Source organism: Elephantulus edwardii, unplaced genomic scaffold (assembly GCF_000299155.1).
Source record: "Elephantulus edwardii isolate Elephantulus edwardi_28Jun2011 unplaced genomic scaffold, EleEdw1.0 scaffold00024, whole genome shotgun sequence".
In the NCBI taxonomy this organism is placed as follows: Eukaryota; Metazoa; Chordata; class Mammalia; order Macroscelidea; family Macroscelididae; genus Elephantulus; species Elephantulus edwardii.
The window spans coordinates 6221530-6237790 of record NW_006399774.1 but is presented as its reverse complement, the minus strand read 5'-3'; the positions used below and the strand labels follow the sequence as shown (position 1 = coordinate 6237790).

At 40.2% G+C, this 16261-nt stretch overlaps 1 protein-coding gene across 1 annotated transcript in view; it reads left to right on the top strand.

Moving 5' to 3' along the window:
• The window catches only part of IPCEF1 (interaction protein for cytohesin exchange factors 1), a 155446-nt gene that overhangs the window by 37981 nt on the left and 101204 nt on the right, over nt 1-16261 (top strand). Inside the window, exons 4-5 of the mRNA XM_006882807.1 lie at nt 12816-12889; nt 15047-15118. Coding sequence (XP_006882869.1) covers nt 12816-12889; nt 15047-15118 — 146 coding nt within the window. The remainder of the gene's footprint in view (nt 1-12815; nt 12890-15046; nt 15119-16261) is intronic.

The following is a 16261-nucleotide window of genomic DNA, read 5'->3' as shown; positions in this document are numbered from 1 at the left end:
CCCCTTCCTCCTCTTCTCTTCTCTTCTCTTCTCTTCTCTTCTCTTCTCTTCTCTTCTCTTCTCTTCTCTTCTCTTCTCTTCTCTTCTCTTCTCCCCTCCCCTCCCCTCTCTCTCCCTCTCTCTCTCTCTGTCTCTCCCTTCCTTCCTCCCTCTCCACCCTCTTTCTGTTAGCTATCGTCAGGTCAACTGTGACACACAGTGACCCTAGAAACAACAGGTCTGAGATCTGAACAACCTTGCTTTATCCTGTGCCATTGTTGTTGCAGTCACTGGATCAATCCATCTCATTGAAGGTCTTTCTCTTCAAATGTACATATGTTTGATTGGGTGCTATAGAATCCATTTCTGGTTCATGGTGACACCAGATGACTGTAGAGTAACCCCATAGGGTTTTCTGGGTTACAATGTTTATCCAAGCGGGTAGCCAGGTCTTTCTTGTGAGGAGCCCCTGAATGGGGGCAAATCCTCACCCTTATGCACGGAGAATGCCAACATAAAGACTTTTTTTCTTTCTAGCAGCATGGTTGTTTGGTGTGTATCAATACCATAATTTGATTCCGAAGTCTCCTGATGACAGCTATTTGGAGTCTTTACAACCTTTTGTTGTTACAAATAATGCTACAGTGAACATGTTATTATATTTACTGGCAAGCATATATTTAGGATAAGTGGCACTTCTAGGTCAAATGGTAAATGCAGTTGTGCCAATTACTACCAGATTCCTTCCATCAGTACCATTCTGAAATCCTACCAGCAACAAATCAGAAAGTTTGCTTCTCTATTGGACTCAAACTTTAATGCTAACAATTAATTAAATTTTTTATTTTTTGTTTCATCACACAGTTTCCTTTCAGGCTACATTTTAAAGATTATTATTCAGAACTCTTAAGTGCTTATAGGTCTGTGTGCATTGTTAGAATTCAGTAGCAGCTGTTTCTGAGTGGGCAGGTCCAGTCGATTTGGACTGAAATCCACTCAGTGACAGAGGGATAGGTTTTGGGTTTGTTTCCAGAGTGACATGAGAGTGAGAAACTCTGTTCGGGGTTTGCTTCCGGGACATAGGAGACTTTGGGTCCAAACTGAGCAGAGCATAGATCTAGTTGGACAAATTCAGAGTTTGGCAGCTTGCTCTAATTGAAATCTATTGAATAACCTTATTTAAATAGACTGGAAGTAATTCAGAGGCTTTCAAATATATCTATATTCATGCATAAAAACAGAAGCATATTACAAAGAATCTATATTTGTTTTTAGAGGCTATTTCCCCTCAAATTTAAGATTCTATCTATTTCAAGACTTATAATTTTTTTTTAATAACAGGTTTAAATAGGAAAAAAGTCCAATACAGTGACAATTCAGAGAGATTCTGATGTGCCTCTTGATTTTGGACTCATTGAAGCATAAAAGTTAAGAGTTTGTAGAATCAAGAAAATATGGTACCATTTAGAATACCCAGATAATTAGTAATTTTATTTTTAGCCTTGATTGCATAACAGTTTCATATACCACAGTTCATTTGCTTGCTTTGGCCTTCTTTTACCTCTTTAAGCACTGGAATGGGTGTCACTCTCATTTCCTACGCCCTCCCCTTCATCTGGTATATGTAGATTCTTAAGAAATAGCTTTGTCCATCCTGTGGGTTCATTTGTTTTTGGTGAAACATTCTTCTAGGCCGTATAACTTGTACGGAGGCAACTCATGGTTGCTGTGAAATTGAACACTGTGACACTGATGTGTCAAGTTTGAGAATGGTCACCCATGGTGGACAGTGTTTGGTGGAGCTCCCCGATTAAAACAAGCTTGGAAGCAGGAGTGGCATCCACTTCCAAAATAGCTTGCCTCCAGAAAGCCTATGAACCTGGAGAAAGGAGAAAAGTTATACAGGTGTTCAGGTCTTTTATTCATAGGGTCGCTATGAGTCGCCTCCAACTCAACGGCACTTAACAACAACAACAACAACATCAACATTCTGTGAGTTATTCACACTGTGTAGACACCAAAATTTATTAATGGCAATGAACAATTGCTTTTGCATTTAAATACTAAAACTTGCTATCTTACTTGAACTACCTTAAAAAAAGCCATGTTTGAAATATAGTGAATTTTATACGAAATATCTATGACTCTAAAATTCCTCTAATCCAAAATGGAAAGAATAGTTAAAGGCGAATATTGTTGTTGTTGGTTTTGGGTGCTGTCGAGTTGACAATGATTCATAGCTTCTCTATGAACGACAAAGGGAGCTCTGGTGGCCTAGTGGTAAGAAGCTGCACTGCAGTCCCAAAGGCACACGATTCAAATCCACCAGCTGCTCTGTGGGAGAAGGATGGGCAGTCTCCTCTTATGCAATTTACTGCCTCTGAAAACCTGCTGGAGGGTCAGCTATGGGTTGGTTTTGACTCGACAGCATACAACAACAATAAATGAGCAACAGATTGAAAACTTGTCCTATCCTGAGCTATCCCTCGAGTCTCCATGCTCAGACTAATTGTTACAGTGTCTGTGGCAATTCATCTCTTTGAGAGTCATCATCTCTTAACCAGTCCTTTACTTTTGCAAGCTTGATATAGTTTTCCGAAGACTAGCACTTTCTGACAACATGTCCAAAGTATGAAAGTGAAAGTTTCACCATTCTTCCCTCCAGGGAACATTAAATTTTAAATAAGTACCATTGACTCATGAATAGTATCATCAGAGAACTCTGATTTCACCTCCTTGCAAGTTGCATTGCTATTCCTTCTTGGTTTTTAAAAACAGGGAAAGGGTAATCCCTAGCTTTTGTCTGCATCTTGAGTTTTTAAATGACAGCTTTATTACGATCTATTTTGTACGTCATTGTTCTTGTTCTGTGCCATCAACTCAACTATGACTCATCACAACCCTATGAGCAATGGCCTATGAACCTTGCCCTATCCTCAAGCCAACCTCAACCTCTCTGACACTCCTGACCCCATTGGCACAGTCACTGTGTCAATCCATCTCATCCTCAAAAAGCGACTTCCTCTTCCGCACTGACCCTCTGCCTTTCCAAGCACGATGCCCTTCCGCAGAACGGGGACGTCGTGGTGTCATGCCCAAAGTATGTGAGATGGAGCTTCAAAATCTTTGCCTCTAAGGAACAACCTGGTTTCACCCTTTGAAGGACATACCTGTTTGTTCTCTTAAGAGCCCATGGTAATATATTCAGTACTTTTCTCCAGCACTGCATTTTAATTCATTATATTCAAGCTCAATAATTTGTGATGTTCACTAATTTTTGGTAAATTTATTTAAGGATGCAACTGTCACTGTAAGATAGTTTTATTGCCAGTGATTTTCAGCATTTCCCTATGTGTCTGTTGGTCACTTGAATATCTTCCTCTGTGAAAATTCTTTCCTTTTTTTCCCCCCGCCATTTTGTAATTGGATTATCAGTCTTTCTCTTCTGGAGATACCATCTTACTCCAGTAACAATGGCAAAGTTTGACAGGGCATTAAGTAATAAATGTTGGAGAGGATGTGGCAAGAAAGGAACTCTTACATATTGTTGGTGGGATTGTAAAACGGTACAACCACTCTGGAAGGCAGTTTGGCGTTTCCTCAAAAGGTTGACCATAGAAATTCCATATGACCCAGCTATTTCAGTACTTAGAAAACACCTCAAGAAAATGAAAACCGAGGCACAAAGGAAAACCAATGTTCATAACAGTATTATTCACCATCTCAAGAACATGGAAACAGCCTAGATGTCCAACTACAATTGAATAAATTGAGAAATTATGATACGTTCATACAATGGAATACTATGCAGCACACAGGAGCAATGATTTTGTAAATTGCTACTTAAGTTAGGAGAAACTGGAGAGCATTATGCTGAGTGAACTAACTTAGCCCCATAAGGACAAACATTGTATAAAACCATTATTATAGAATGAGTATGAAGACCCAAGGGTTGGGGGAGAAGAAGCAGAGGGATGAGGATGTGCTGAGTGGCGGGAAATAATCATGGGATTGTACAATTTGCTGGGTAGGGGAGGCAAATTGAAAGAATCTGGTCTGAAAAACTATGTATTCAAATATTGTAAATAATCTAGTATAAAATTAAAAAAATTAAAAATAAAAAAAGATAGTTTTAGATAATTTTCATCACCACAATAAAACTGCTCGTGTCCATTTAGAGTTCATCCCACTGTCCACTCTCATTCTAACCAACAAGCTGTGGCTGACTCAGGTTCATGGGAACCCCATGAGTGTCAGAGTGGAACTGTGCACCATCGTGTTTTTATCGGGTGATTTTCCAGTTGTAGACAACTAGCTCATTCTTCTAACACTCAGACCTGTTGTTGTTAGGGGACTTGTAGTCTGTTCTGCCTCTAGTGACCCTATGTCCAACAGAATGAACTCTGCCTGGTCCTGGGCTATCTCATAAGAATTGCTACCCTTGAGCCACAGATGTATCCACTGTGCCCGTCCATCTCATTGATGACCTTCTTCGTATTCACTGACCCTTACTTTACCCTGCATAATATCCTACTTCCGAGATTGTTCTTTCTTGATAACATGTCCAAAGTATGTGAGATGAAGTCTCATAATCCTTGCTTCTAAAGAGTATTTTAGCTATACTTTTAACAAAATTAATTTGCTTATTCTTCTAGCAGTCCATGGTGTAAGTAAAAATTCATCTCCATCACCATAATTCAAAGGCACATGTTTTTCTAAGTACATCCACATTTTAGCCTGTGCCAGTAGGTAACTTCTCTATGCTACTATTATAGTATTGAAGTGTATGAATATACCTCATTTTTATATTTATCAGTTAGTGGACATTTGTTTCCACTTTTAGACTATTATGAATAATGCTGCTATACACATTAACTTGCAGATCTTTGTATGAGTTTACATGTTCTTTTCTCATGGGTAGATACCCAGGAATACAAATGCTGGGTTATGGGAATTACATGTTATATCTTGAGAAACTATCAATTTATTTTCCAAAGTGGATCAACATCTTAACACCGTACTTATTGTCATTTGAAAACAATTATGTTCTCAAAACTCAATGTATCAGCCAGTCATTCATTGATAAAATAAATTTATAAATTTTTATGTGTTTTGTCTCCAGTAATGACAATGTAAATATAAATGTTAAAATTATTCCCCTTCATTGTGCCAATTGGAGAGGGAGACAAATGACAAATATCCGCGTAATTAAATGCAATAAGAGAAGTCCCATAAAGGAAACCTGTCCTGGTCTCTGGCAAATAGAAGGGCCTAAGAAATAATTAGGACAGGACAGAAGAAGAACTGATATCATTGAACTGTAGTGTTGGAGAAGGGTGCTGACTAGTCCATGGGCTGCCTAAAGAACAAATAGATATGTCTTGAAGAAAGTGCAGCCAGAGTGCTCTGTGGGGACAAAGATGAGGAAGCTTCTTCTCATACTTGGGACAGGCTTTTAGAAGAGGTTGTTCTTTGGAGAGGGGCATCATGCTTGGGCAGGTGGAGGGATGCCAAAGGAGAAGAAGATACTCAACCAGGTGGATTGATACAGGGACTGCAGCAATGGGCTTGAGTGTGCCAGAGATTGTGAGGATGGCGCAAGACAGGACAGTGTTCATGGAGTCCCGGTGAGTCATACTCAACTCGATGGCACCTAGAAACGACAACAAGGCCAGGGGAAGTGGGGAAGTTTCAAAGACCAAATGTAGTCTGAGTGATGGAGACTCCCCTCAGCGGGTGTGGGTATTAGAAACTGAAGCAGCAGTGGACAACCTGGCCTGTCCACCCTTCTGGTCATTCTCACCCTGACCAACTGTACTTTTCTCACAGCAATGATTACCTACTAACATATTATCTAGTTGTTATGTTTTTGCGTTGAGTTTATTGCTGTTCTGTGCCATTGAGGAGACCGTGATTTGTGGTGACTCTCTCAATAACACATCAAATCTGGCACCATCCTGTGGGCCGTAACCTTGTGGATTCTCAGTCTTTGCCCTGATCAGGTCCATTGTTGCAATCACTGTGTCAGTCCATCTCACTGAGGAACTTCCTCTCTTTTGCTCTGTTTCCAAGCAAGCAGTGTTTGGATTTCTGCTTTCCCTAGAGGACAGAAATCCCTGTTTTCCTAATGGGTCCCAGTGTTTGGCACAGTACCCAAACTATAGTAAGTGCTCTATAAATATTTCCTGATTAAATGGATGTATAAGGCTGCATAGGTGAGTTGAAACAGTGTGTAAAGGAGAAAGAAATGATCTACAACATAGACGTGAGGAAGATGACCCCCAGGCCTTCCTTTCCTTTTTTCTCCACATGTAATACTAACATAATTTACTGAGAAGTGCATTTAACACCATGCTGTAAAATAGAGCTTGAAAGCTAACTAAATGCAAAGGTTGGAGTCCAGCCAGAGCTGCTTCAAAAAATGGCCTAGTGATCTTCTTTTTTTAAAATTATATTATCATTCATATACATTGTGCTTCATGCATATATACATTGTGTTTTATACAATCTTTCATTTATATTATATCTCATTCATGCATATTGTGGGGTTCCCCCCCTTATAATCATCTTACTAATAATTACATTCATGGAAGTGTGTAAGCCAGTACTTCATGCCTCTTGCTCTAATATCTCCTCTTTAAATAGCCAGTTTCTGATTTCCCCTCCCTGTCATACCAATACTCTGAGGAAACGAGCATGTCCTTTGCTGGAGAATCCTCTATTCAGCTTGGAAAATTGGAGCATCTGCAGCCACAAGCAAAGTGCAGTCCAGAGCAAGCCATCAGGTTGCAGTGATTGACTTAGCTCAGAGCACGGGCCATCTTATCTTCATCTGGTTTGGTCTGGTAATTTAAACCCTATGGAGCGTAGCTTTCTGCAAGTAGCTATAGGAACACCTGCAATTAGAATTTATTCAACAGCAGCTGTGGGCAATACTTCACAGAGACCATTAAACCACACATGCTGGGAATGATTCAAAGAGGAACATCATCTGACAAAGTGAAAAATATTGTCTTGTTTCAGAATTTCCAAGTACATTTGGACAGCCAAACCTGTCAGACAGCCTAAAAGAATAGTTTGACTCTTTGAAAAGGAAACAAGCTTTATTGTGATTCAGAAGGAGGTAGGCGTGGGATACCAGCACCCTTGACAATGAGCTTTTCTAGCCATTACACTAACTCTTGTTGAGGAGTCATGGTCCCAGATACCTTAACTGTGGACACAGTGTTTTACAAATCATCAACAGCTGTGAGGTCAATGTAAGAGAATGCTTTCCACACTGAAAAAGGGTAATGACAACAGTGGTGGGGAGATTGTGAAGAAACTGTGGCAAGGTGTAACCAGAGGGACTCAGAGAGAAAGGCCACAGTTAAAGGTTCTGCTTGCTAAATGATTCAAGGAAAGTCTGACTTGTAATTAATTGCTCTGAGACAAAATATGCCGGATGATTGAGGAAATCAGAGGCATTTTGCATTTGTGCTGTTGAACTGAATCTGGACTTTCATTAATTGAGGAATTATGTATGCCTTGTTAGCTTGGCTTGGGACTGCTGGATGAAACCTGGACTTGGATTGTGAGCTACTCTTTGCCTTCTTTATTATTCAAGCTATTTCCCTAGTACGACCCACAACTAGGAGTAAATTCTGTGAGTCCTGGAATGAACATTGGACTCAGTTATCCATAGAAGTAAGTGCAGGAACATGTGAAGTGGCATGTCTGACTGTGTAGCTCTATGTACGGTATTATGGACATGATTGATGGGACAGTTAGTTCCCCTTCATGAAGTGGGTAGAAAAATCAGACTCAGTCACCTCCATTTTGCAACTGCTCCTTTTACAATGCAGGTGTAAATACTAAACCTGGGCTGATTTTCCAGTAATTCAGGAATCTTTAGAGAGGAAGGATACCACTGAGAAAGTTGTTTTCATTCATAAAATAGGGAATAAGGGGTCTGAAGGAGGAGGAAAAAAAGAAAACCGTCATTTCTCGGATTTGTCAGTGATGATTGGCAAATTTGAGACATTTTTGCAAGTTAAATAAGCAAGGACAATTTTTGACACAGTTATTCTTGATTTTGGATACAACTGGATTGTCTTCAGAATACAAGCGCAGCTTGGATATATTGTGGTTTTAGTTTCAGACCAGCAGAATAAACAATATCATGTTGCACATAATTTTTGGTGTTCCAGGCATTGTTAGACTGTACTGCAGTTTACTAAGCATGCAACAAAGTTATGTAAGAGTTTGAAATATTATGAGAATTGTGAGAATTACAAAGTGGGACACAGAAACAGGAAGTAAGCCCTTACTATTGAAAAATGACGCCCAAAGACTTATTAGATGCAGAATTGTCACAAACCTTTACTTGAGAAAAACTTCGCAGTTTCTATGAAGCTCAGGAAAGCAAAGCTGAATAAAATGAGATATGCCTGCAGTGAAAAATATCTCTGCAAAGGAAAGATTTACTAGAGGGTGGGGGGGGGGGGGGTGAAGGTGTTTTCACTCACATACATTTAGATTCTTATCTGACATAATCTTAGTTGTTTTTATGAGACACAAAATATTCTACTCAATGAAGATTTCCAACTAATCTTTAATATTGGCTTAGTTTTTAAATGAACAAAATGACTGTAAAAATGTATATTTGTTTCCTTCTTTGGGGATTGATTTTTGTAGTACCATTATTTGTGGTGAGCTTCTTGTACTACAATGAAATTGTCTCTAAACTCATCATGCCGTAAGTTGGACATCTTTCTAACTTGACTTCATGGAAATATTGTATTTTCTTTGTTCTTACTTTTATTGATGTTGTTTCTGTTGAGTAGGGGCAGTGGAAATGAAGGAGTCGGAATTGTGGAATGAAGCAGGGCTCAATAACACACAGCCTTTTGTACGTTTCTAAAACCCTTTATCTAAGGATGTTTGGGAGCCCTGTTGGTTCTAATTAGAGCAGAGACATGAAGAATGTTTGTAGTAGAAAGTTTTTCTGTGATTTTGGTTTGCGGGTATTTCACATAAATGGAATCATGACCTTTTCATACCTGGCTTCTTTCACATAGTATAATGTTTTTGGGATTCATTTACATTATAGCAGGTATCTGTATTTAATTCTTTTTCATGGTGAATATATCACAGTATGTGTACCCCCAAAGTTATTAATGTGTTTATCTGTAAATGGATGAAAATTTTGGCTCTTTCCACTTTGAGACTACTATGGATAATGTAGCTATGGACGTGCATGTAAAAGGCTTTGTCTGAATATCTGTTTTGTTTTCTGGAGTATCTACTTAGGAGCGCTAGTGAGCTCTATTGGGCCAGAAGTAAGCAGTTGTGTAGCCAATGCAAAGGCAAGTGGTTTGAATCCACCAGCAGCTCAGAGAGGGAAAGGTAGACAATCTCCTCCCTAGCAATTTGAAGCCCCTCGAAACCTGCTGGAGTATGAGCTATGCGTTGGTCTGACTCAGTGGCGATGAGAGAGACACTTCAGAGTAGAATTGCTGAAGCCTAACCAGGGAGCTTTGGTGGCTTAGTGATCAGGAATTGCATCGCCAATGCAAAGGCACATGGTTCAAATCCATCAGCTGGGCAGTTAGCTATTGTGCAGTCCACTGCCTCTGAAAACCCATTGGAGGGTCTGTGGGGGGTGATTCCATCTCTGCACTACACATCAGCAGCATAGCTACCTGCACAAAGACCAAGAAGCTGACATTTAAACACAACAGGGAGATACTGCATGCTTTAAAATCAGGGAAAATATGGGTTAAGGTTGTATTCTTCACCATACTTAGTCAAACTGAATGCATAACAATCTGAGAAAGTGGACCATATGAAGAAGAATGTGGTATCAGGAACGGAGGGACAACTCATCAATACCTTGTGATACACAGATGGCACGATCTTGTGGCTGGAAGTCAAGAAGACTTGAACTTGAAGCACCTACTGATGAAATACAAAGAAGCTACAGTCTTCACTGTGGATCACATCTCAACATCAAGAAACCAAAATCCTCAACTGGACAAATAGACAGCATATGGACAAATGACAGAGGGAGAAAAGATTGAATTGTCAATGATGTAATTTCTTGAAAAATATTTTTATTGGTTTTCTTATAATAATTTCTTTGTTTTATTCTTATTCATTGTATTTTATGCAATCTTTCATTTACATTCCATATAATCATTCATATACATTCTATTTTACACGGGTTTTTTTAGTTGGTTTACTTACAAAGTTTATATACATTGCGTTTCACATTATTCTTCATTCACATTGTGTTTCTTATAATCATTTTCATGCAGGAACTCAAAGTGGACGAGGGGGAGTAAAGGGGACAGGGTAGGTAGGAGTGAAACCACAGGGCTGTGCAGTTTGGTGGGTGAGGGGTGAGACGAAGCAAATGGGACTGATCAGGCTGAAAAGACAGGGTAATTATGGGCAAGATTCAATGGTAATTTAATTTCATTTAAAGCATAAAGAAATATGTACCAAAACCCACAGAAGCTACAGTAAAATTTTTTTTTTAAAAGTGTTCCATTGAGAAAATCTGCTTCCAGGACCTCGTTTAAGTGCTAAAGAGCAAAGATGTTATTTTGAAGTGTAGTGTAGTATTTTTAGTTGCTTCATATGCATGTGTAACTTTGACAGCAGAAAAGGAAGACCAATGAAGAATTGATGCCTTTGAGTTGTGGTGGAGTATTGAGTGTGTCACTGGCTGTCAAAACAAACAAACAAACAAACAAGCAAACAAACATTCTTGGAAGGAGTACAAGCAGTGTGCCCCTTCGAAGCAAAAGCTGATGAGCCTTTGTTTTACATCCTCTGGTCTATGTTAACAGGAGTGGCCAGTCCTTGGGAAATGGCAAGTGAGGAGGGAATTCTCAATGATGCGTGTGAATGCAGTGGCTGGAGTGATGGGCTTACGCATTGTGGGAGCTTTAAGGATGGCACAAGAGCAGACAGGTTTTTGTTCTGCTGTACATGGAATTGTTTTGAGTTAGAACAACTTGCATGGAGAACACTTAACAAGAATAACAACATAATTATATTGCATTGTGTTCTCATGTAATACATATAGAGAAGCCTACAGAAGGATTATGTGTACTGCCTATTATTGATTGATTGATTGATTGAATTTTGGTTCTTGAGTTCTCTTTCAGCTATAAGTGGTGGGTAAATCATCATCTAGTAACGAGAGATGCACATATACACACGTATATCAATAAATGTATAAACACATAAATAAGCATTATGGATATGATATTTTTAAGATGGAAGTATCCATGAGTATTGAGTTTTGAGCCTTATAAGAAGTCAGCAGTTTGAATAAACTAACACACATAGGAGAGAGAAGATTCGCTTTGGGTTGGATGTTCTAGAGTTCAATCTTTTTGGGAAGAAGAGTGCAAGATGAACTTCAGTTGTCCATAAGGGACAAGGACCCCCCCAAGGGGCTCACTTAGTAACATGCAGAATCAACTGCAAATAACAAACAGCATCAACAGACTTTCAAAATGAAGATTGTATTTTCAAAATCAATGTTCACTTTTCTCCCCAAACCCATGGACTCCTTTATGTTTAATATTGTGGACGATATATTTCCCTCTCCTTCCCCCAGCAATACCAGTGAGCATGAGAGAAGAAGTAAATTCCATCTGTCACAAATATCCTAAAAGCCTGTGGCTCAGTGACATTTCCCCCCATAAGGTATGGAAGACACATCCATAGACAGGCAGGCAGTTTTCTGGAGAGATATGTGGGTTGTGCTACACACCTGCATATTTTCTACCTTGGTCTCAGTTCTTGGTTCTGGAACTGAGAATCTCTAAGTTAGGAGATTATGATTGGATTCCCAGGGCACTGCCTGCAGATTTGTAGGAGAAAAGCATTCTTGTTGAGGGCCTGTTCTGTGCTTTGTTCATTTGACCTCAATGATTATCATGCTAGCAGGTGATAGGGCCAGAACAAGAACCTGGGTCTGAGAAAGCTGAATTCTGAGTTCCATCCACTCAGTCATGGGTACTGTTGTTGGGCTTTGTCTTCTGTTCTCACAGCCTCTTAGAGTCACATGCTGGAAGGATGCCAGGGGTGCCTACGGACCAAAGAGAGAAAATAGGACTCTGGCAGGGTAGCAGCGTTTTCCAGGAAGACAGGAAGGGAGCTAGTGCTCGGCATGCCATATGTTGGTCATTCTTGAGTGTTATTATGCCTTGTCTCATGCAAAGATGCAGAGTGACATTCAGGAACATTTCTCTACTAAGCTAAGGGACGCCTGATCCAGGCCATAGTCTTTGCAATTGTGTGCTATGTGTCGGAGAGCTGGACAGTGACTAGGGATGATAGAAAGAGAATTGATGCCTTTGAGCTGTGGTGCTGGAGAAGAGTGTTGAATATACCATGGACTGCTAGGAGAAGAAACAGGTTTGTCCTGGAGAAGGTGAAGCCAGAATGCTTTGGGCATGTTGCAAGGAGGGACCAGTCCTTGGAAAGGGACATTGTAATTGGGAGGGTGGAGGGACAGTGCAAGAGAGGAAGACCCTCATTGAGATGGGGATAGGTGTGTCAGAGACAGTGAGGTTGGCACAGGATAGAGCAGGGTTTAGAGCTCTTGAACATAGGGTCACTATGAGTCACGAGCGACTCGATGGCACATAACAATAACAACATCAACAACAAGAAGCTGAATCTGAGGATTCAATAGTTAACCTTGATGGGGGGGGGTACCTTCTGCTTCCTCCTTCATTCCAGTTATACCACCTCTGATCAGTGTTTGTGAGTTCAAGAAATCAGCCCTCAGGACTGACACACTTATTCATCCTTGTCCTCTGTATGTGTTGCAGGCAGAAAAAGCTGATGGATTTGTCAACCTGCCCGATTTCTCTGTGGAAAGAGCAAGTGAATGCAAGAAAAAGCAGTGAGTTGTCTATCATTTCTCCCACACAATACTCTGATTTAGAGCGCTAGCCCTCCATCCTGTTCTGGAACTTAATGACAGTAACACGCAGAATGTCTGAGAATGTGGAACATTGTGGGCTGATGTCCTAAATAGTAAGAGGAACATTTAACCTCTTACTTTCTGGGCTTTTGTGGGACAGATGAGTTTTGAAAACCCTTTGGGTCCCTGGCATGGAGCATGTTTGCAGATGTCTGATGCAGTGATAAATGAGTCACCATACAGAACTGACACACAGGTCAGGTGTCACGGCCACATCCTTGCTAAGAGAAGAAATCATGGTTAAAGAAGACGCACCAGAGTGGAATAGATTGAGATTTTTGTCATTGCTATTATTCATTGACTTGTCAGTATCTTACTTGAAATTGAATTTCTCTGAGATGCCATAAAATTGAGATTACAGGTGGTGTCATTTAAGCCCCCCCCAAGGAATTGCTCTCAGAACCCCAGAAATCATCAGTCCAAAGGAGAGGAAGCACAGGGAGGCTGTGACCTGCCTAAAATCACGGCTCACAGGTTTATACCCAGATATCCTAACTGCCAGTCCTGCCTTCCCACAGGGGTCGTCCAGCTGTATTTACCTGTCCATCTTCTCCCCCTTTTCTTCTTCTCTTTTCTACTTTTTGGCAGAAAGGAACAGTTCCTTACTGACTTATGTTCCTAGATACAATGATTGGTTCATTTATTTCCATTTTCTAAGAACACTCATAAACTGGCACTAGCTTTGAGCCTTTGCCACTCTGGTTGGTATAGCTTCATGTGCCCTGGGATATGTGGACTTGGGTTGCATCATGGTTTTTTGAATGAAGTTGGTTATTGATATGAACCCTTGGTCAACCTGCAGGCCTTCCTGGGTGAATTAAAAAGAGGCAACAGCCACACTAACATCTTTTGTTGTTGTGGTCTCTACTTTTACTTTTATTGAATATTTGTAAATATTGTTCAGTGTCTTTAAATAGCTTTCCAAAACTCTGGCTACTGCAGAATTTACTTACTTTTGACATTTAAGTTCTTTTTACTTTTAGCCTATGCTGAATTATCTTCTTTCCCCCCTCTTTTTTAAATTTTATTTTTTTAATTTCCATTCTTTCATTGTTGCACACTTTCCTTCCTGCTCCCCTGCCACCAGAGTGCTTTTCTCTTTGAAAAGTAAACAACAACAACAACAAATCTTTCCTTATTATATAATCTCCCCCTCCCAGTCCACACCACTCTGCAGTTTTCATTCTGGATTCTTTTCATAACACTAATACCTAATCATATGTTCCTCCTAAACAGTTCTCTCCCTTATCTGTTTCAATGCAGCATATATTATTTATTCCCTCTTTGTTTCCCCCAACTCTGATGTCAGTCCTTCTTTACAACAGTGGCACTATGCATTATTTGTCCTTTTGTGGCTGAGATTTTTCACTCAGCATAATATATTCCACTGTGTGAATATACCACAGTTTCTCTATCCATTCGTTTGTTGACGGACACTTGGGTTGTTTCCAGCTCTTTGCTATTGTGAACAAAGCCACAATAAACGTGGGTGAGCATACAACTGCTTGTGTGGCAGATATGGTTTCTTTTGAGTATATTCCCAGTAGTGGAACACACTAAGCATCTTTACTGATTGCTATCTTCAGTGTTTGTGCTTTCCCCCCCCTTTGGGGTTAGAGTTGCCTTGAATTCTCTTTCCCATATATTGTCACAGTGAGGTATTTTATCCCTCCTTATTTTCCCCTAAATAAAACCTTTGTATATATTCATTTGAATTTGAATCAATGCTTTGATTGAAGGAGTTAGTCTGAGTGTTTTGAAGTGAGACCTCTATCACTCTAAATTTTCATCTATTGTGTTTTTATAGCAAAGCAGTTAGCAAGTGGGGATGAAAAGTGTATGTCAGTGGTTTTTGCATTGAAACTACTCCTCTACATGCCCTGCTGTAATATCCCGAGGCTCCACGGCTATATGAATTAGGGTTTGGATAATAGATAGGTATTTCACTTGACTGAATTACACGTATTTCATGATTGTATAAAGAAAGCAGAATTTAACAGTTGATCCGTAGACATTCACACCCATTGACTTCTGAAACACTAATTTCTATGTCTCTGTGTTTTCTCCACCTTCAAGTGCTTTTAAGATCAGACATCCTGAGATCAAGACCTTCTATTTTGCAGCTGAGAACGGGCAGGAAATGAACGTGTAAGTAGAGAAAACAGCTAAGAGCAGCTGTTAATGGGGAATAACACAACCCATCACCATCAAATCAAAGCCGAGTCACAGCTGACCTTCCAGCTGGCTGTTCAGAGGCTTAAAGCACAGAGGAGACTGTCTTTCTCCTTCTCCCTTGGCACAGCTGGTGAACTTGAACCTTTGGATCAGTAGAGCTACTCCCTCCCCAGTAGGCCACCAGAACTCCCTGTTTACTGAGATAGACTCCTTTATTTCCTTCTGAAGGTTTATTTGTTTTTGTTGCTGGAAATGTTACTCCTCTGTTGTTGGTGCCCTAGCAATCCATGTTTAGCTTCTGTCCTGCCCTCTCTTCCTGCAAACCTCTGTCTATTGGTGAGTGCAGTTGCATAAGGAATCTTAGCTAGAAATATGATAGACACGCATTGCCCAGTTGACCGTTAAACCAGTCTTTTAAAACTATCCAAGTTCAGATCTTATTGATTATATATATACTCTTCAGATCCATTGTGTTTATCTTACCAACAAGATGCCAATTGAAATTTTAACTTAGGTTGGGTTGAGTATCAGTGATTTTTGTACTTAAAGGAAGCTATGTTGGTGTAGTTCATAGGTAGTTGCACTGTTAGGCAAGGGCAGCCTTCTCTGGCGTTCCGAGTCCCCTAGCCACTGCTTGGAAGAAAGATGGGCAATCTCCTCCTGTGAAGACTCACTGGAGGGCCAGCTGAGTCAGTGCTGAATCAATGGCAATGAGGTTTTGAGTTTATACACGGAGATCACTTCTCGGATCACTCATCTGTTGCAGACCGAGGGTAAAGTAATAATGAGACAGACAACCAAGAATGAGATGAGAGAGAGTAAAGACAGGGGCCAGCAGTCCTGACGACTGAAGTGCCTAAGCCATGCCTTGCTGTGCATTTATTGAGAATCATCAGGAAGGTAAACAAAGGGTAATCACAAAGGAGTAGAAAATAAACAAACAGAAAAAGGATCGTGGGGCAGCAGATAAGGGGGAGTTCTCTGTTGTTTACCTTATGCTAGTCTCAGGAGGGAGGGATCCAGTAAATACAAACTAAGAAGGGAAGTTGATGCAATATTATCCAAAATGGGTGACCCTGGAGGACATTATGCTGAGTGAGGTATCTCAGTCACAAA